This window comes from Fundulus heteroclitus, chromosome 20, assembly GCF_011125445.2.
Source record: "Fundulus heteroclitus isolate FHET01 chromosome 20, MU-UCD_Fhet_4.1, whole genome shotgun sequence".
Classification (NCBI taxonomy): domain Eukaryota; kingdom Metazoa; phylum Chordata; class Actinopteri; order Cyprinodontiformes; family Fundulidae; genus Fundulus; species Fundulus heteroclitus.
The window spans coordinates 16,645,533-16,667,149 of record NC_046380.1 but is presented as its reverse complement, the minus strand read 5'-3'; the positions used below and the strand labels follow the sequence as shown (position 1 = coordinate 16,667,149).

Here is a 21,617-nt window from a genome sequence, read left to right as displayed (position 1 = left end):
TTCAGTTCTACTTTGCTTTGCTTTCTAGACATTTTAATTATAGATATGTAAGAAGCGAAATAGAAACATTTATTTATAAATCTGTAAATAAACAGAAAGACATGGTTGGACTGGTGGAAATATGCATGGTGCAATGCCATGGAGCAGTGACAGTGGTGTCATCTGCAAAACTTGAGGAGTTTCACAGAGATTTGGGTACAGAGAGAAGTGGGGAGAGAACACACCCCTGGGGGACGCCAGCACTGATGGTTCTAGAGTGGGAGAAGATGCTCCCCCAGTCTCAGCTTCTGCTACCGGGCAGTCAGGAAGCTGGTGATCCACTGATAGGTGGAGGCTGGCTCAGTGGGCTTCTGGTGGAGGATATCTGGGTTGATGGTGTTCAAGGCTCCGCGGAAATGATCCTGGCGTGGTGAAGGTGGCGCAGGATAAAATGTAGTCACAGTTTGAATGCATCATCTGACCAGCTGTTTGCCCGGTTAGGGACCTTCAAATACCTTGTTTGACAATATATTCTATTATAATGAACCCAAACCAGAACGGTTGAGCCACAGTTTCATAAGATTTGACACCAAATCAACGTTGCACATCCCAGACAGAACACTATACCTACAGGGAAACATGGTGGTGGCAGCATCATGCTATGGGGTGATTTTTCATCAGATGTAAAGTTGGTGAATTTACCCAAATTTGACATATTTGGAGAACTTTGAAAGGTTGATAAGCAAATATAACCAGGCGGATGCTGATAAGACTCCAACCAAAGTAGACTGAATGCTGCAGTTATATCAAAAGGTGCTTTAACAATGTGTTCATATTCAACCAGGTTATTGAAGATCTTATTTTCCAACCTTTTATAAAATATATTTTTTAACTTAAGTGAAATTGTACAGGATAAATGCCGTGTGTGTAAAACATTTCAAATGGTTTATCGTGTGCGTCCCAGACACCCTGCCATTTGAACGGGGGTGTGTATACTTTTGACGGCTCCTGCATGCCAGCAGAAGGGAGGAAGAGGGCGTTTAGGTTTCCGTACTTAAATAAGGCCATCTACACAGCCTCCGTAACCCCGGGGAGAGAAATGAAGAGACGGGAGCCAGCGCAGGACGTTTTGTTCCCTCAAATTGGGCCTCAATTTGTCAGAAGGGAGTGGAGCAGCGCAGGCACACACTCTCATACTCAGACCCAAGGAGCACGGACCACATGTGACGCACTCCCTGGAATAATCACTACCTGTTAAACTGCAAAGCAAGTCTGCGCAATGTCGGGGATAAACTGCGCGTAACAAACAGATCAGGTTTATTGTCACCAGAGCCGAGGGGAAACCAGCCCAAATGTGTATTAAAGTGTTAAAGTGTTACTTTAAACTTTAGCATTTCTGCCGTCCCCGGTGATGAGCTCACATTTTGGAGAGAGGCCAATCGTGCTTCTCTGACCTAATTACTCAACTCGTCGTTTAAGAAAGGTTAAGCGAAAGAGTTAAATCTAAGGGGGTACGTTTGTAATGTATTAGCAGATTTAATGAAATGTTGACGGTAAACTTTGCCTCCAGGGTTTTGAAGAGTTGACAGCATTAAGTGTGCTGGCTGCTCCCTCGCCGGAGAGATAAAGCTTGTTCTCTGCGCTGACGAAACCACTTTAAGGCTTTGAACTCGGTGCCCATTCGTCCCTATGTTCAGAGATAAGTTTGGAGTCCTTCCACGTTGGATAAATTTAGGTCCAGAGCTCGTCTTGCCCTGCCTGCATGGAGAAGAGAGAGCTTGGGTTTCTACCAAACAGGCTTCACGCTCCCAGCAATCTGAGATCAGTATTCATAGCTTATAATTATTCATTGTTTGACAGATGGGTGCATTTACTATTATGTTTTTCTTATTCATCTGTTAATTTGACTCATTCTGAGTCATCCCTCTTCACCCTTTTATTCCTTCTGAATATTTACTCACGGGGTTGTCTTGGTGTGTGAATCAGCTGACACGTTTAAAAAAAAAAAAAAAAAAACAATAATAATTTAAATAATTAACTCAAACTTTTCCATTAAAGCTCATTCACTAAACGAGTGTAAATGTAAGAATTCACGAATTAAGCCGATGTTTGGTACAGCTGCTAAGATAGAGGTGCTTTATTTTCACAGGAAGCCGACAGACTACCGCAGCTCCCCTGTTGCTAAGGACCACAGGCGGAGTCCCAGCGAGCGCATGGTGGTGCCTGCTCCTCTGGGGGTTCCAGCCAACCACCTGTACGGCCACCATCACCACCACCACCACCACCACCACCTGGCCACCTTAGCAGGCATGGATCAGCCTCTGGCACTCACCAAAAACAGCATGGTGGAGACGGCGCGCGGCAGCACAGCAGCCATGGTGTCGGTGCCGCACGCGGTCAGCCCCATGGAGCGGCAGCAGGTAAAATGGACACCTGCTTTTCTTTTGGCTCCGACACGGAGCACTTTGCTCTCAGACTGTCTTCTAAATGACGTGACTAATGGGTATTCATTAGCCCCGCTGCCTCTCAGCGGGACGAGTTTTTATTTCATTTTTTTCTTCAAACGCACAATATTCTTGTTGATTGTGGTCAGCCCTCAGCGCAAACAACTACCTGCTCTGCTTTCAGAACCGTCCGTCGGTGATTACGTGCGCTGCAGCCAACAATCGCAACTGCAACCTGTCACAGTGTCCAGTCTCGCACAACGGCTGCTCCAACTTCAGCAACAACTACAGGAGAACCAACAGTGAGTACAGGCACGGAGACGAAACTTAGAAATAAAATCATTTCCATCCAGCAGATTGTATGGGAAATAGTTTTCTCTTTGCATAGAACTGGAAGCAATTTGACTGTCAGCATTTAAACAGAATTTTGCTGTTATAAGCAAGACAATAAAAGTCCCTTTAATGGTGTCGGGTTTAAAGACCACCAGGAATCTGGAACCTACATTTCTAATGACTTTTCTTTAGAAAGGTCTATGCAAGGTTTAATTTGAAAGGCCAGAATTACTTTTTTTCTTGCTTGGTCTGTTTCTGTACATAAAGAACCTAGATTTGCACTATTCGCGAAACATTAGGACTGTTGTTGAATGTTTAAGCTTTGATATGAAAAGCTAGAAATACCTTTTGTTACTTCATTTACATATGCAAGTCTACATGTTCAAGAACCTGTTAAGAGAAATATTAAGACTTTAATAAAAACAAGCATAGGTAAACTTGATTGTGTAATCTTCTTTTCATTATTGGTTTAGTCCTAAAAGTAATGGAGAAACTACTTTTGCTATCATTGTTTTTTACTTAGAAAGACCAACATAATTCCATTTTCATAGTCACTTCACACCTCAGTGACTTTCTGAGAATGTTGCATTTTCTTTGCCATAATGAATTTAAAATGACTGTTTTTATGATCCCGCTGGGATTTCAATGATCACACTGAGGTTACCGGGAAATTTATAACGATCATTTTACACACAGTACAGTACAGTAGATATTTCCAATGACCTAAAAGTACTTAAACCAATTTAAGGCAATAAATTGCCCATAGAAGGCCATAAAAGGGACTATGCGGGATGTATTTCTTTTCATTATCAAACTGGTAACTGAGAACTACTCTCCTTCCAGCCAACACAGCCTGCGACCCCGTTATCGAGGAACATTTCCGCCGCAGCCTCGGGAAGAACTACAAGGAGCCCGAGCCCACCGCCACCAACTCGGTGTCCATCACAGGCTCTGTGGACGACCACTTCGCCAAGGCGCTGGGCGAGACCTGGCTGCAGATCAAAAACAAGGGGAGTCCCTCGTCGTCTGGCAGCAGCCCAAACTCCTCTCCCGACAGTCACATGGTCACTCACAACCACTCCCCTTCTGTGATCTCTTGAAGGCAGAGAGGAACCCTCCCACCCCCCCTCGCCCCCCACACTGCTCATCCAATCATCTCAGCTCCAAGAACCATGCCCCTGCCATTTTGGTCTGTCACCAGCATCCCAGAGGGAATGCCTGCCTGCTGGTCTGCTAAAATCAGCCAAAAGCCTCCAGCCAGCTCAGTCACTGAGCATCAGTCAAGCAATAAAGACACGCTCGCCTCCCTTCCACAGTCTGCTCCCGCCAGACCAACGTCAGCCGTGACTGAGGAGGATTCAAACGTTGAACTTGAGACCGGAGCGTCGGCCTGCTCCTTCCAGTCCTCCATCACCCCCCCCCCGCATCGTTGGCTTGGAGCTGAACAAGTGTCTGTAGTTTTCTGTACATAAAAAGAGGAAAGACTGTTTTAATTATTCACTTTCTTCTCGTTTTCTGTTTTGTTCTTGTTCTGTTGTTTTTTTTTGTCTTGTTTGGTTAACAGTAGTTCTGTGTACTGATTCTCTGTTATGACATGCCTGGCCTTTGAATGGAAAATGAGAAACCTTAGAAAGTAATCACAACCCACCTTGCCGTGCTACCAAAGAAACCTCAGCCCGTGTTTTTCAGTGACCGCCTTTAAAAAGCACACATAGTAGACCCCGTCCTCCCGTCCTGCTCGTTGGGCTGCTGGCTGTGACCTCAGATCTGAGCTGCGCCGCTGCTTGGAAAGGTAACGGTAGCATGTCAGGTTGGTAGCCCGGCGCTGGGGCTTAAAATGCATTTTGATGCAATCACATCTTATCTCACGTGTTGGAAACCTGATGGATTTCCGAATAGCTCCTGCTTAAAGTCTACTAGAGATTAGTCGACTTTGACGCGTGTGCAAAGTCTCGCATGCGTTGTCGTTTGTACAAATGTAAACACACCCCAGCGAGGTTGGGCGGTGGAAGCGTGGCTGCGAGCTAAATTTAACCTTTTAGATCACGATTCTTCCATTTGCTGAGAAGTTCATTAAAAGCAGTTCAAGGACGGCTGGTGTTGCCGTCTTAAAGCTCGGATTCTGATCTGTGATCAGTCTCCAGCAGCACCTACCTGCAGAATGTCGGTCTGCACTGAGAACTCTGCTGGCAGGATGGGGTTCAACGCACGAAATGTGGGAAAGCTCGGCCATTTATCAACAAAGAAGTGTCATGGATACTGATTTTATTATTATTTTTTTACTAGAGCTTCCGTCTAAACAAAGCACTTCTCGGGTAAATTTATGTCCCACCTTATTTTATAACTTCTCGATGTGGGTTAAGATCATCACGCCCGGCCATTCCAGTTCAGCTTTAAAGGCCCGTTTCAACTATGAATTCCAGTTTTTTTTTTTTTTCTCAAAACTCAAATTATATCCAGGCTTTTGTTTTGTGCGTTTCCACTGCAGAGACCAGAACAAGTCCAGATGCTGAGTGGGGAACTTCTCCCTCAACCGTGTCGTCTTGCACAGCTATTGGGTGCTGGAGCAAGGCTCCCGTCGTGAAAATAAAACCAAAATAAAATTAGAACCAATTACTCTATCACAGCTATTATGCTTTACAACCTGGACAGAGTCACTAGAAAGTACACGGAAAGATGCGACTAGAACACATTTTTAAAGGGATATCCATCGGCAGATTGCAGCGTTCTGCCCCTCAAAGCAAAGGAGGGAGGGAAACGGGAGAGACGAGCCTCCGCCGTAAAGATGGGCTCTTTTCCCAGCGTTTACGCTGGGAAACTGAATTCTAATAACTTCAGTCAGGCTTAACACCCTAAAACGTTCCCTCAAAAAAAACGAGCCTTGTTCCTGCAGCGGAAACGAAACATTAATTTGAAAGTCCGTCTTCATCAAACGGGGACGACAGGAATTCATCCTTTCAGGGTGGGACTTGTTAAAATGGCGACCTGAACGAGGGGCCGAGGGCTGGGCTCCACTGAACCGTCCGCTTTGATGTGTTTCAAAGGCGCTAACTGCTGACACTGATGAGGGGGATGCGTGACGCTGAACGTCACTTTGTGGTTTCCGAAAAGAAGGGGGGGGGGTTTATTTCTTGACCCGCAGGGGGGAAAAGGATTATCATGATATCTTCAAACACGCCTTTTGTTTATGTGACTCTTTGAACACCGGTGTTAGAATTATATTCAGCTAACACCCTGCTACCTATGTCCCCCACCCCACCCCTCCTACAGACTGTGGTTTAATAGATTTCTAAGGTTTTAAAGGTAAATTAATGCTTTTACAGGTGCATGTATTTTCTATTGTTTAATAGCTGGTATCTATTAGGGTTTTTAGCATTTCAAGCTTAACTATTAACCTTTTTATTTTTGTTCATTCAGATGTTAGTTTTTACTTCTTTTTTGTTTTGCTGTCGGTAACTGACATAGACACTATCCACTCACTGCTGGGTCAGTTGTACTCCATATTGTTGTTGTTATACTTTTGTACGTTTGGGTTTTTTGTTTGTTGTTTTTCCATTATTATCGGTATGGTAACTATAGTGGGACAGCCTCTGGACAGGCTCTGTTAACGGCTCATTCAGAACCATCTCAGCACGGCGACGCTTCAAGTCATCGGGGTGGGCTGGCTTTGAGTTCTGCTGTTCATTTGGGTTTTCTTAAGACGTTGATCCATCGCTGGTACAGGATGCCGCACACTTCAGCGTGACTGAGCTGAGACACCCGAGTCGATAGAGAGCGCTGTGGGGATTTTCACCTCAAGCATCTAAGCCCAACCTCCGTAGCAGCGTTTCCCCCACAAAGCCTACCGCGGTGTGTGGTAGTCTCCAAGGCTTGGATGCTTGTGGCGATGCAGTCTGAAAACGTATCCTATTGACACTAAAGAATCAACAAAAATCACAAAAATTGGAATTGGGCCACTTACAACAGTCATTTCTTAGCTAGCAGTTTATCAGAATTAACGTTGACCGTTCAACCTCCCTCAGTTGACTTTTCCTGCTCTGACTTGGTGTCCAGACACCTTTTTTTTTTTTTTTTTTAGTGTAATTAAGTGGTTTCTTTTCCTGCAGCCTAAATACATGAATCAGATTCTGTAATACAACCGGCACCACGGCGGCATACATTCCTCCAGTTGGGAACTTTTACGTAGGCCTGTAGCAGACGCAGCATCTTTCTCAGCCAGCCAGGGCTGCTCGTCCCAGACTTCCCTCCACGGCGCTTCGCTTCCGACTAAAGGAGCAAACTTTTACTTGGGTGCCATAACATTTTCGAAGACATTTAGAGCTTCAGTTTGAGAGACCTAGCCTCGTAGCAGTGTGGAGAATCATTTCATGTCGCTGAGCTTCAGTTAATGGAACGACAAGCTTTTTTTTTCGGTAGCGAGTACGGGGATCCTACGACGTTCCAGCAATGGAAGGTGTTCTCTCTTCTCTCAATCGTCCACACATTCCATCATCGGCTATCGAAAGCGGAAGGATGAGGAAAGTTTCCGAAGGGTCAGTTTAGCTTAGATTTACTTAAAAAAAAAAAAAAAGAACATGATCACTTTTACATGCTTTCTGTGACCAGTGAGGTGTGGCTGGCTGGGGCGGCAGACCCTGAGCTGCAGGAGCTGTGCTTTTGTAAGCGCGAGCTGTGAGTCACAAGACATTTACCTTGTGCCTTAAAGTCTACAGTGCTGTGAGACACTCTGTCATATTCTTAATGTCAAAGACAACCAGGGTATTTACAAAAAAAAACTGTTTCCACATTTATGTTTAAGGAAAAACGACAAGCCAAACAAACCTGGCTTTCTGTCAAACGTTAACCTCTTTAGACCGAATGCCAGGTCCTCCGCAGCTCCCTCTGTTTTTGGCCCTTTATTGACTAGGGTTGTTTTTAATCCCTTTATGAATTGACTATTTAAAACCTTTATTTAGTTTAGTCCTATCTTTGCCTGATATTGAAATGTATTTGATCCTTCACAGTTAAGTGTGACTTTTTAAAAAAAATGCAAAAATAGAAGTCAGCAATGGGAACAAAAGCCTTTCCACAGCACTGTATTTAGGGTCTCACAGCAATGCCTGACGACCTCCCCGTCTACAAGCGTGGTGGTGAGCACCTTGCTAGAAAACACGAGGGAAAGAGGCTGGAAGTCCAGAGGATTTTGATTTATTTTCTTTCTCATTATCATTTCACGACCACCCTGTAGGTAGGAAGCGCGAGCCACGCGTCGGGCATGCACTCCCTACACACTGTAGGAAAATCACTTAAATCTTTTTTTTTTTTTATAAATATATATATTAGCTAACTCTAAGACCATCATTACGCTGTGCGTAACGAATGTACAGAGAAAAAAAAATCGTAGGTATTTTTTTGAGGAACAATTAATTTGTTAATGATATGTAGCTATTTAATTGTTATTTCTGTCCTTATATTGTAATCATTGCATTTTCTTTTTTTTTGTTTGTGAAAAAAGTTGATCTTTTTTTTTTTGTCAGTAGAGTTTTGTCTGTCAGAGTAAAAGGTTCAAGTGCAGGAACACAGTAAACGTATGAAACCACGTTACGCCACACACAGGTGTGTCGCTGACAATCGCTACTTCCACTCATCCCCGTTCTTCTACATCTGTTGAGACTTTTGAACAAAAATTTAACTTTTTTTAATATACATATATATTGCATTGATAAAACCCATTAACCTTGAGAAAGCGTAACAACGGTCCAGCTAGCAGGTACATTATGTTAGCAACAGAGATGGTGGGCCTTGCTCTACAGCTGGAAGCCTAATAACGTGTGAATCATTTATTCTCTTTCAGGGCATTTCTTTTAATGATCTTGGTGGCAGATTAGCTGTGAATCCACTACCAGTTTCCATCTGTAATAAATCCCGATCAAGTTACGCATTCAGCTGACAAATCAAAGAGGAGTTGCTCCTCACTCTGATTGCTCCACATCCTGTCTTTAAAGTGGAAGTAGCATGTTCTTAGTGGTAGTAATACTCTGAACTGTAAGAAATATTGTATAAAAAAAAACAAATTTTGTGGCTCTGTGTCTCCTACTCAAAAGGTTTTGGCAGGCCACCTTTTTTGTACGTAAAAGTAGCCTTGATGAACAATAAAGTGCTTTTAAACCACCGACTGCGTGTCTGTCCTGCAGCTCTTTTCATGTGGTTGTGTGAGGAGAGGCATTCCTGCAGCTAAACAGTAAGTGTGGGAGGATGTAGAGTGCATGCAGTTCCATTACGCACAAACCGCACAGGGATCTAAAGCCCTTTGATGCCGAACTGTAAGGAAACATTTTATTATAGTTTTTTCAGTTAAATGCTAACAGAAGTGAATTAGCTAAGCTGAACAAAAACTGGGATTAATCAGTCATGGAAAACAGACTGAGAAAACTTGGATTACGCAGTTACATTTTTGTTCAAACATTTTATTCTTAGTTGCTGCTTCACTTTTAAACAGAGACCTAGTCTTTTTTTTTTTTTTTTTTCCCCCACACTGAGCTTTTATTTGTTGGACAAATAACCAACCAGTTGAAATGTTACATGCCTTAACAAGCATTCAAGTTTCTAGACACAAGACAGTGCAAAGTAGAAAAAACAAAACAAAACAACCCAGTAACTTCTAAAGATCTCCGGTACGCTGGTTGGTCTCCTTGGTTTGGTCCCCGCCGGTCTGCAGTCCAGCTGCACAGAAACATCTGCGCAGGTTTCCTGACAGGAATGATCTGAAAGCTGGTTTTAGTATCAGCTGCTCTGTATATGTTTGAGTCTCTAGGAAGCAGAGCATGAGATGGCTTCAGATGTGTTTTTGTGTTTTCATTCTTTTTTTTCCCCCCCCTCCAAGCTGAATGAGCAAACAGATGCTGTTGAAACCTTGCTGACTCGACTAAACCAGTTTATTTTGATGGGTTTATTGTAACTAACAGTTTAAAAAAAAAAAGACTTTTTAACAATCAGACAAAAAAACTTGACACAAACATACATGATTTTAGACAACAAAAAAAACTCAAGCTCTGTCTGCTTGTGAATGATTCGTTTTTTTTTTTTTTTACTTGGTGCTCGGCCCTGATGGTGCACCTTGTGTCTAATGTATAGAGTTGATGTTTGGTATTGAGAAAAGTGAAATTCTTCTGCTGCTCGACCCATCAGATGCTCTCATCGTCGCTCATGTCCCAAATCTGAGGAGGACAAAGACACAAAAGAAGCCTTTCAGAGATAAAATAATCAACGAGGCGAAACAAAGCACGTGCAGAGTGATAAAGCGGCATTCAGAGGACGTCAGAGCAGCTTCCACAAGACTCTCTTCTGTGTTGTGGTCTGGAAGCTCCTGCAGAAGTGGGGGTCTGGGCTTTAAAGGTGGCCGGTGACGTTTCTCTAACACGTTAATGCTACGTTTACGTTCAGGCCTCGCAGGTTGGTATCGTTGATGTCTCCTCAAACATCCTGAGTCAATTTCTGGCTTCAAAACCTTGGTTTACCAGCTTGCAAACAACCAAACGCTAAAGCGTTTTTTTGCCAGCTCTTTCCACCGACTGTATGTGAAGCTGTCCAGTGAATGAATAGCGCGGTACAAACCCAGTGCATTCAAATTTAAACTATGGCAAAGCAGTGAGGGATGCTGGTAATGCACTATACAGAGGATCTGAACTGTGAGTGAAATGTCTAATTGTTATAAATTTTATATTTAGCTAAAATAAACAAAGGCATCCAGTTCATAGAAAATATAGCCTGACATGTACCAGATTTCTAAAAGCTTTTCTCAATAGGAAGCGGCACACAAACACACAGAGGAACCGGCTTTGCAAGAGTGTGTCGGTAAACAAAAGTGACCTTCTCGTGGCAGCAGATTCCCTACATTCCCCCTGCTGTAAAACGTAATTCACATAGCTCCACTAACAGCGACTGGAATGCTACACAGACACAACTCCGACACGCGTACGCTGCATTCCTCAGCGTCACTGCTCCAAGAGCCGAGACGTAACGTCTCAGGAAGCCCTGCTGAAGTCACGTCAAACTACAGGCTTTAATTCCAGTTTGAGTTTTCTCCTCTTTATATTGTTTAGAGCTCTAAGAAAAATGTAAGGAAACTACAGCAACAACCCTGCAGGTTCTTTTTACTTTACTATTTTTGGCATGTGCCCTGTTCTATAAACTGACATTTCGATCATATTTCAAATAAAAATAGTTCGGCGCAGTAACCTGCAGAAAATGAAGAATTTGTCAAAAACTCCCAACAAGTTGCAGTGTTTTTTGAAACCAAAAGAACATAAAGCACAAACGTTTATATTAATTTTTTAACTAATGCAATACTAATGAAATAAGCCCAAATTTCAACCATAGCTTCCATGCGTCTTGGCATGCTCTCTATTAGCCTTTCACATTGCCATTTGGTTCAGGTAATCTAATCGGTTCCTCATTATATAGAAACATGTGCCTGTGTTGAAAATCTACAGACACCAGACCTGATTAGTTGGCATACATGTAGAGAAGCAGATTTTATTGGGGTTGCTTAATTTCTTTTTCTAGAGCTGTTTTTAAATGTTTAAGTCTGTCAGTCCACCCGCCCATTAATTTTTAGAGCCACTATTTAACCTTACATTTATGGACTGTGGGAGGAAGTCGGAGTACCAGGACAGAACCCACGCCTGTGCAGGGAGAACATGCAAACTGCATGCAGAATGACCTCCAGGGAGATTCAAATTCAGGACTTTCTAGCTGCAAGGCACCAGAACTACCTGTGCAATCCAGGTTCTAAAAACAAAATGTGCTTGTAAAATCATATAAACCTAAACAGAAACTGATGTTATTAAGTCAAAATCTTAAATGAGACTGTTTAAACAAAATAGCTGCCTTTCATCAAGTGAACTGTTGGAACGGCTTACCAGTATCTTAAATGGTATTTAACTCAAAGTCTAATCAAAGAAATGATTACACTTTGTAAAGCTGATAGTACAATTAGGTCCTAGAGGGTGCAACCTTATAAAATTAATTTTAAAAACAGATAAAAATAAAGAGCTTGGTGGAAATTGTAAGGAAATTACAGATCTAAAACATGTTCAAAAGATTGAATTTGTAATGCTGCATCACTTTGGTGAAAATAAAAGTCAGGTGTATAAATATAAAATAGTGTATGCTGGTAATTTCTGAACTCTCAGTGATATTGAGGAGAAAATGCTGCAAACTGAGAGACAATGTCTCCTTTTACATCCACAGAGACATTCAAATATTAAGGTATCACTCAAATTTAAGGGAACTTTCTACTATTTGATATCCGTAATAATGGAATTAGGCAACAAAAAGCAAAGATGATGCAGTACTAATTAATCGCAAATGCACCTTTATCCCATCACACTGGATCACCCGTCCTCAGCTTAAGAGTTCTAAGCAACTTTAGGGGCCCTCTAAGCCATGAATGAAGAACTTTATGTTTATCCTTAATATCTAGAATATAGCCTTGTCAGCCCTGCTCAAAATAGTTCCTAAAGAGCACGAATAAGAGATCTGAGCTATTTCTACCTTAGATTGGATGGATTCAGCTGAATAATTCTCAGCAGCAGGTAGTGCAAACACTAAGGCTGCGTTCACACTGCAGGGAAATGCGACCCAAATCTGATCTTTTTCTCCATATGCGACCCATGTCTGTCTTCACAGTGGTGTGAACGGCCCAATTTTTGGTCTTTTTGCCCCCATAAAATCAGATTGGTGCCACTTCCATGTGTGGTACTAATTCGGATACCTATCGGATTTTGTCGCATTTTATCCGTCTTTCACGTCACTCTCCTGCTCTTAGCGCTCCATAGAAGACTGTTGTTAATAGCTGTGCTGGTTTCTTCTTACCTGACTTCGTCTTGCTATGATGTGGTCTTAATATTGTCAGCTCCCATTGCTCAATAGCTTTCTAATAATAACAAGGAGAGATGCCTGCTGGTATCAGCGTGTTTTTTCTCTCTTCTTTGAGTTTTTTGTTTATTGAACACTTATAGAAACAATTAAATTCACCTAAACGTCCATAAACAGCGCGCTGCTGAATGACATCTTCTATTATCTGCGCATGCGGGTCTGAACCGTTCAGAAAGAAGTCTGATGTGGTCTCATTTAATAGTTTAATAGTATGAACGGTCACCTCCGATTCCAGAAAAAAGTTGAAATTGAGCATCAAGACCAGCAGTGTGAACGGAGCCTAAGACTCACTGCCAGAAAGTCAAAGTGCTTGCTTCAAGTTCATGCACAGTAAGGTATAAAAACCTCAGAAATCTTACTTTCAATTGTCCACAAGGTATTAAGGCAGTCCATAGGGTGGGTGGGAGAGTGAGACTCAACGTTGTGAATAGCAAAAAGTGTTCCTCAGTCTAGAGGGGCAGCTTTTAGATGGGATGAATGCATGACGCAGAAACGGTGACAGCAGACTGCGTCACTGTGCTGAGAGCTGATGTGCTGAAAAAAAAAACGCTGCTAATGCCGCGTTTCAACCGTAATACAAGAGAAGCATCTTTTGTGGGGAATCAACGTGGACATTAATGAGTAAGTAAGTAAATATTTCACCAAAACATGTTAACAGAGAGTTCTCACTAACACAGAAAAAACACCCAGAGAATTTACATTGAAATGTTAAAGTCTGACACATGAAAACTAAACTCCTATTTTAGATTTGAAAGGCTTGTGGCGGTTTCAGTGATACAATATCAGACTGATAACAGAGGCTTTGAGCAGCATCCCTTCAACAAGGCTCCTACGTAGGGTTGACGGTGCTAAGTCTGGTAACCTTTTTTCTAAGGGATTCTTGGAAAATACAGAACCCAGCTTGCATTTACAACAATGATTGAAACTGTTATGGGTATAAAACAGATGAGATGTAGCAGAGGTTCAGAGGTGCAGGAAGGTGTTTGGTCCACTAAGGTACACAAGAGATTTCTCTCTGCTTTATTCAGTTAAGGAATGGCTTATTTCACTCAAATCTAATCTTCAACTCTTACCTAACATGAGTTTTAATTCTGGTAACCCAACTTTAATGTCAGACAGAAGAAAATGTGTAATAATGAACTGCATTTCTAGCAGTTTTCCAGCTGGGGATACAGAGTCATCCGGTTTTCATTTTAAATGAATGTTTTTAAGAAGATTCTGGCCCTCGCCAACGGTTCTTCCAAAAATGACCATAACCTGTTTTCTAACATTGTTTAAGTCTCCTCTAAACAGTTAAGCTACAAACTAAACGCAGGAAACGCAAGTGCATGCTAAACACACACAGCAATAACGGGAAAGCTTGGTGTAGGTCGACAGACATCCCTTTGTTTTCCCCACAATCTAAGCTTGTAACATAGAAATGCACCAAAGGCACGATAAACCCACGAGAAAAAAAGTGTTTACTGGATTCATACTAACCGCTGAAAGCAATTCTACTAGAACTGGATTCTCTTGTTTCAATAGGCTTCCACCTCCCCCCCACTTAGATTTCAGTTCATGACTTCTCCTGCAGCGTGTTTATGCTCTGGCCGTACTCAGCCAGAAGAGAGGAGTTGCCACACATTGGGCTGAAAGGCATCAGTGCCAAGGAGCCAAGGGTTGCCTAACCTGTTCCCTTGCACATCGGCTTGTCTTGTTTACAGGTTGCATCCGCAGTGTTTTGTCAGAGTGAATCTGCAGGGCCAGTGTGGAGAATCAGTGACTAATTCATATCAAAGCTGGACGCTCTGCATTTCTGCTCCACTGCAGCTGGGGAACATCCATCAGGAGGACAGAAGCAAAGGACTCTTTGAAAACCAGCGACATTGGAGCCCCACTCTGGAAGGCAGCCATGCCAAACTCCGTGTGTGCATGTGTGTGTGTGTGTGTGTGTGTGTGTGTGTGTGTGTGTGTGTCACCTTTTGTACAAAGGGGGTCGGAGCGAGAGGGAGTTTGAATTAGGGGAGCTGGGCAGGGGAAGGATTATGTAACATGAATAGCTTGAGCGAACTGAAGCCAACAACTTTACTCCACTCTTTAAAGCACGGCTGAATAGTTGGGATGTTTCTCAACCATTTTCCTCTGTTGGCGCAACGATTAAGCAGATTTCTGCAAAGCCCAAATAAGCTCTAGCCAATTAGTAAGCTTGGTGATTTTACAAAGCTTAGGTTTACAAATAATGCGAGCTTGGATGCAAAGCAGTGACAAAAAAAAAGACACAAATATAAGTGATAAAATAGCTATAAGTTGATTTTTTTTTTTTTTTTACTACCCTTCAACCCCAGAGACAGCTTGCTTAGACATTACAATAGAGAGGGCTCGGGTGTTACAAAAAACACAATCCTTCTTAAACATGATGCACATTTTCACATCCAGTAACAAAATAGCTTCTGCTACATAGAATCATAAATGTAATCTTTGTTCAAAATAAGACAAACATGCAATTAAAACCCATTAAAATAGATGGATGGACAGATGTTGTTTTGCAGTTAAAATGTGTCCATTCTGACTCTGACTACCCGTAACATCTACCAGCCTGTCACCTTCAGACCAAAACAGCAGCAGCAATGGCTGAATGTTTCATAACGTCCAGCAGTGAGCTGCATGTAATCTTTGTGGGAAAGTGTTTGTAATAAGCCGGGCTCTGGCTGATATGACAAGCGTAATCCGGACTCGTTGTTGAAACAGCGCTCAGATCTGATCAGATAGAGGAGGTTTTAGCTGGAAGCGGAGCTTGCTAAAAACACAGCCAAGCCTCTGCTGCTGCTGATTACTGCTCTCCCATAAACACAACAACAAGCCCCGGCATGAGGCGTTTCAGCAGCGTTTGCCACTCTGCAGGCCTGGAGAAAAGCAGCGCTTCGGAACAAGTACAGCCAGAAATCCTTTCATTTTATTTCCTTTGAATCATTTATTCAAGAGGGGACCTTTTTAAAGACCATTGTGAGTTCCCTTCCACTGCGACTTTCAGGCAGATGACTCAGTATTGTGGCTCGTTTGGCGAGCTGTTTTAAAACCTCGAGCCTTAATGCAGGAGTACATCCTACGTGCGGGTGGCCCCAGCGGGACGCCAACCTCTGAAGCCATTCAGCTAGGCAGCGCTACTCAACCACTGATAGACCAGGCTATTAAAAACACATCTGCTTTACATATTAGAACTGACACCAAAGCACAAAGCGCAAAGTCAAGCTTTCATCATGGAGACTGGCTCCATCTAATATGCAATTAGAGGACCACACAGAGTGATGTGGTTGAGGGCCGCTGGGCGCAACAAGGACCGAGTGCTGCGGGTTAAAAAAAAAAGAAGAAGAAGAAGAAAAACAACATGTAAGTTGGGAAACCCACTCGCTCTCGATTTCGTGTTTGTTGTCTCTGATTGGGTTTGTGACTTATTACAGAGCTAAATTAAGCAGTTAGCATCTGTCATTACGTGCAGAGGAGCTCCTTTAGAAAAGAGCTGCAACAGACACGTTCGTTAAAAGATGGCGTTACGCCCATCAGACGAGGAGGATATCCCTACTTGGACCCTTCCAGAGCAAGTCGGGATTGGCTGCGTCCGACTAACTTCTTGGTCGTGTCGGGGGTCCCATCCAGACCGAGTGGCCAGGAAACCGAGCACATTTGAAACCTACTCCCAAGAGTTGATGAGACTGAAGCCGCCCCCCAACGACGGCTCCATCTGAACACCCCGATCTGCATCACTGGCTACAAACTGCCATGTTTGTGCATGCAAGACCTCAATAGAAATCCAGGCCACACTTTTCAGATTTTTATTCGTAAAGAATAAAACCATATTTCCTTCTCCTTCCACTCCACAATAACACACTAACTCACATAAAATCTCAACAACATCCATTAAAGTTTGTAGGCTTAGCATGACAAGGTTTTTAAGTTCAAGAGCTAGAAATATGTTGGAAAGCTCTGTAATATGTAGCAACTTTAACTAGTTTAATTAGCTCATATTTGAATGAATGGATTTTTTTTTTTTGGTGTCATCAAGTACAAGGAAACTTTGTTCTGCTTCTCTTAAAAAATACAAACAAACATGTAAAAATTTGAAGAAAAAAAAGACTCCCTAAAATGTTATGGCAGCAGAGGTGCTAAACTGAGTACAGTACAATGAAATCTAATGAATTAATTTTTTTTAGATTTCGTGCTCAATGTTTACTGATACTATGATTCAATTCATGTGGATCAAAGAACTTGAAAACTACAACTTTTCCCTACATCACAAAGTAAAGCTTCGATTCAGTATTTAGCACAAATCATCTGTCAGAAAATTACAGGAGTAATGTTGATTTGTTCATTTATCACAGCATGGGGGATTATCCAACACATCAACAACCAAAACAATTAAAAAAGAGAAACTGCTCAGAGAGTCTCAAGCTGTTTAAACCTTTGCTTTTATGACTCTGGCAGATTGAGCGGTTAATAGAGTCATCAACAGAGAGCAGATCAAATACTAGAGAGGGGTGTCAGCTCAGGAAATTTTTGTTTCCTCTAACAAATGATTCACATCTGGGAGTGTGGATTGCAGGGTTGAACGGGTGCTTCCTCTTTCATCCTTCTTATTACACCCCCCCGAACCTCCTGAGGGCAGTTTTTACCTCCATAAGGAGGACAGAAGACCCCCAAAGAGGATCTAACAAACGCAAAGAGAAGCAAAAGTCAATAAAAGTAGTTCCTATATGGTTCACCATGACTTAGAGGAAAAATTTTCCAACTATCCAAATTGGAAAAAAAAAACCCGGAAAGACTTATGACGGATTCTTTTTTAGCTCCTCTCCTTTGCTGTCCACTCTTTGGGGAAACCACACTCCACTCGTCATGGAATGGCCGAGAAAACACGCTTAAAATTACTGTAACATCTACGACAATAGCAAGTGTGTGTGCATGTTTATGTGTCTTTGTGGTGACCTTGTCCTGCTGAGCGAGCGTTCAAGCCCCACTCCCACAATGACAGCCCACATATGAACCATATATACTGGCACAAACAAATGATCTGTGGCTTCTGGCTGCAGGATGCAAATAAATAATGCATCTTTGGGTGTAACCTCTGTGAGGCTTCGGTTTCCGCCTCAGAGGAGTGTTCTGCCCTGAAACGGCAGCGCTTTGAAGTCGACTCAGAGATGGGATGAGGTTTAAAAATAACCAGAGGTGCTGCTGAAGGACGACCTTAGTGTGGTTTATCGGGATCTGCAGATTTTAAAGGGGTGAAAAAGAGTTGAAACATGTTTTGATAATGATTTTTGTTTGTCAATATGAGCAACCAAGCGATCCATATTGAATCTGGACAGTTTACAGACCAATGTGAAAATGCCTCGTCTTCTGGGAAATTTAATGAACAATTAAACCAATTTACGCCACGGTATGGGTGAATACTCGATTCTGATTGGCTGCAGAGTGTCTGTTAAAAAGTATTATAGTATACCTAAAAAAAAAGTACCTGTGGCATGCTTCAGTGGTGCAGTGGTTAGCGCACATGACCAATGTACGGAGGCCTTAGACCTCAACGCGGCAGACCCAGGATCGTCCTTTGCCACATGTCTCTCCCCCTCTCTCGTACCCCCTTTCCTGTCAGCCCACTTTACGAAAAAAACAAAACAAAAAAAAAAACAAGCCACTAGTGCCACAAAAACCTAGAAAAAAGTGCCTGCTTGTTCTAAATTATTGCGCTGGCAAAAATGTTAGCTGGTACCAGCAAGACAGTTGACGCTGGTTACCTTTGGAACGCGTCACAATGAGACATTAAATAGTCCTCTCAGCTGCTTCTTGTGAAAAACTTAGGATTTTAACATTACACTGTGAATAATTGAGGTAATATTTATTTAATTTATAAGTGACCATGGTATAAGCTGTCCATTATCAGAAATTAATGGACTTCGCAGAAGCAACCTTCTGCCGCGAATCGGAGGACAGTTTACGCCTCCACGTCATTCATTCATTTCTGACAATGGACACCTTGTTGGGCATGATCCCTTACATGTTAGATGGAAAAATTACAAAAAACAAAAATGCTCCTGCAACATGGTTGTATAATTGTGCCCGTCTCTGAACTAAAACTTTGTTGAATTCAAGGAGCTGAAATTCAAACCTCCTGACAATTCTAAAGAATCTAATCAACATAAATAAAGTTCACCTCTCCTGTAAGACTTTCCCCGTTTCCTCCTTTAGCTAGTCATGAGTAGTAGGGAGGTTACAATGGATTACAAGGATATATTTAAATAAAGGTATCAGTCAGAAGAAGGGTACAACAAAATTAAACAGCACTTTATGTACAAGACAGCCATCCAGGAAACGATTATAAGGGGCAACAATGACCCGTTCTTCCCAAAATCGATAGACAGGACTGAAACCGGACAGGGCGGCTTAGAGGAGCCTGACCATATCACCGACAGAACTGCATGGATGTCTGGTTATTACTGGCTGAGTTGCACTTGTAACAACAACCTCCTGTGTTGCCAGTGTGTTTGGACCAGAGAGAGACAGAGACCTTTTCTTCCAGAGACAACATCCACACCTGGCAAAATCTCCTGAAAGCTTTCAGGGGAATGCGTCAAAGTCTGATGACACCAAACTTGAACCTTTGGGCCACAGGTCCAAAAGGCATGTTTGGTAAATGAAGAAAAGTGGTGGCAGTTCAGTTCACCTCTAGTTTTTACCTAAAAACCATCCGCAGTCTGCCCAAAAGCTGAACATTTCATTTTGAGCACAATGTAAGTTCTGAGATAATATCTGTGGGTCACATGAAGAGGGCTGTGGATACGAGATGTTCTCATAATCAGACAGATTGGAAGACAGAAAGTGTTTGATCAGAACGGATCAGTTTTCAGTTTTATTGTTCAAACCTCGTGGAGTATAAAATTTTCATGCTGTCTTTGTTTTCATCAGAGTCACAAGAGAACACAGAAACAGAGCAAATAATTTGGAGAAAATCCCCAACCTTACTCTCTAAGAAATGTCTTTGCCTCACAGTTTTAAAGGCTATACGGACCATCAAAAAGGTAGAACATGATCCCTTTTTCTCACCAAAACAACATACAATTTAAACAGGGATGTGAATAAGTAAGTCACTATACATCTGGATATTAACATTGAAGATTAAAAGTAGGTCAAACATCTGTAACGTCAGTGGAGGCCAACGCTAATTGACTCAAACATCAACAAATGTTATAGATATGTTATATAACTGTGCATGGACATTTCAGTCTAAGATACCTTTTAAGCTCAATGAACCTGAATGATGTCCTTTAAAGTCAGACACGTGAAATGGAAAGAACAGGCTGAGAGAAAAATTTGAGACTGGGATCTATAATGTGGGAGAACAACAACAGCAGCAGCTTTACTATTGGATTACATTTGTATTTGCCCCTTTTTGCACAACTTGTAGAGAAACACAATTAGTGGCATGATTTCCCAAAATGAATCTGCAGAGTTAATCTGTGTATAAAGAGATAATGTGTCATGTTCCAGGAAAAAAAGATCAACTGGATTAAGAGTGCAAAACCCTATTTAGCCTGAGCATCATCTTTCAGTACGATACCAAAACGATCCCACAAACACGTGTGCAACAAATGAAGTGTGTTCAAAAGCCAAGAGTTGCTGCAGCTCGTTGAATTCCTCGCTACATTCCTGAATTCCTTGAGCTACTCTGCACAACAAGGCAGGAATCCGCTTCACCAGCTGAGAGCCGCCGTACAATGAGGTGAAAAGGTCAAAGAAAAACATATATATATATATATACATAATAATAATAAGCTACAAAATATGCGCCAAAGCTCTTCCCCTCTTTCTCACAAAAAAGAAAAATAGGACAAGAATTTTGAAGTTTCTTAAATGTCTTTGGGATGAGCAACATTCTTTCAAACTGTATTGCTGTGTTTTACGGTGGTGGAGAATAAAGTTTACTGACATTAATCTAAATGTCTATGAGTTGCTAAATCAGTTCTTTGCAGATCACTGATGAATGCAGAGAGCAATATACTTATGCACGAGCTATTGTGTTGCCACAAATATGTTATGAAATTAATGTAAATAAGCAATAAACGTTTAATAAAGTAAAAAAAAAAAACATTATGGAGTTAGTTTGGACCTTCTGTAATTAAAGATGATGATTTTAGGTTTTTCAGTCATGGTCTACATAAAGTGGAACCGGTGTTAACTCCTCGTTATTGTTGCTCCTCTTTTACCTCTTCTCTAAGGAGCTTCTGAGCAACTTGTTTTGGTGCGGTCTCTTTAAATGCAAATGAGGCACTACCTTTAAACCTGGTCTTCTGAACACACAGCATATCCATCTTCCTCTTCTGCATCATGTCAGGCAACTCTCGATCTTTTCCTGTCATAGTCCCAGCATTCAAAGTTCCTACTCTTAGTCCTGGACTCTTGTCCTTTCTCATCTCTCTGTGCCTACAGGCATGTTCTCCTCTTCTTCTTCTTTGGTGACCAGTGGTACCCTGTCAGTCACCAGCACCAATGGAGGCTGCTGTTTACTAAGGGCCTCAACCAATCCAGTTGGGCTCATTTCTATTTTGCTTTTCGAAGCCCCTCTACTGTCCTCGTTGCCCCTTGAAGCGAGCCAAAGTGAGTGGAAAAACAGGAAGCGTAAGGACTCTAAACCCACTAATGGCTTCTGTTTCATAAAATAATGTCTCAAGGCAGAGCACACAAGTCCACACAATAAGCACACTGCAAAAACGGAGCTAGAAATAAGTAAAATGTTCTTAAAATTTGAGTATTTGTCCTTGATTTGAGCAGGTAAATAAGATGATTTGCCAATGGAACAAGAATTTTGCACTTAAAATAGGAACAATTAATCTCAATCATCTTATTTCAAGTGCAGGATGTCTAATTATCTTATTTTAAGGGGTCAAAATACTCATTCCATTGGCAGATAATCTTATTTAC

General features: G+C 42.0%; 2 protein-coding genes across 3 annotated transcripts in view; one reads left to right on the top strand and one right to left on the bottom strand.

Annotated features, from left to right (window-relative positions):
- The window catches only part of vgll4b (vestigial-like family member 4b), a 47,637-nt gene extending 38,729 nt beyond the window's left edge, over positions 1 to 8,908 (top strand). For both annotated transcript variants that reach the window (XM_021319911.2, XM_021319909.2), the window contains 3 exons: positions 2,129 to 2,399; positions 2,608 to 2,725; positions 3,600 to 8,908. In XM_021319911.2, the coding sequence (XP_021175586.2) occupies positions 2,129 to 2,399; positions 2,608 to 2,725; positions 3,600 to 3,856 (646 nt within the window). In that variant the 3' untranslated portion in view covers positions 3,857 to 8,908. The remainder of the gene's footprint in view (positions 1 to 2,128; positions 2,400 to 2,607; positions 2,726 to 3,599) is intronic.
- A 700-nt stretch (positions 8,909 to 9,608) lies between these two features.
- Positions 9,609 to 21,617, bottom strand: part of atg7 (ATG7 autophagy related 7 homolog (S. cerevisiae)) — a 96,237-nt gene continuing 84,228 nt past the window's right edge. Inside the window, exon 19 of the mRNA XM_036124562.1 lies at positions 9,609 to 9,952. Coding sequence (XP_035980455.1) covers positions 9,920 to 9,952 — 33 coding nt within the window. The 3' untranslated portion in view covers positions 9,609 to 9,919. The remainder of the gene's footprint in view (positions 9,953 to 21,617) is intronic.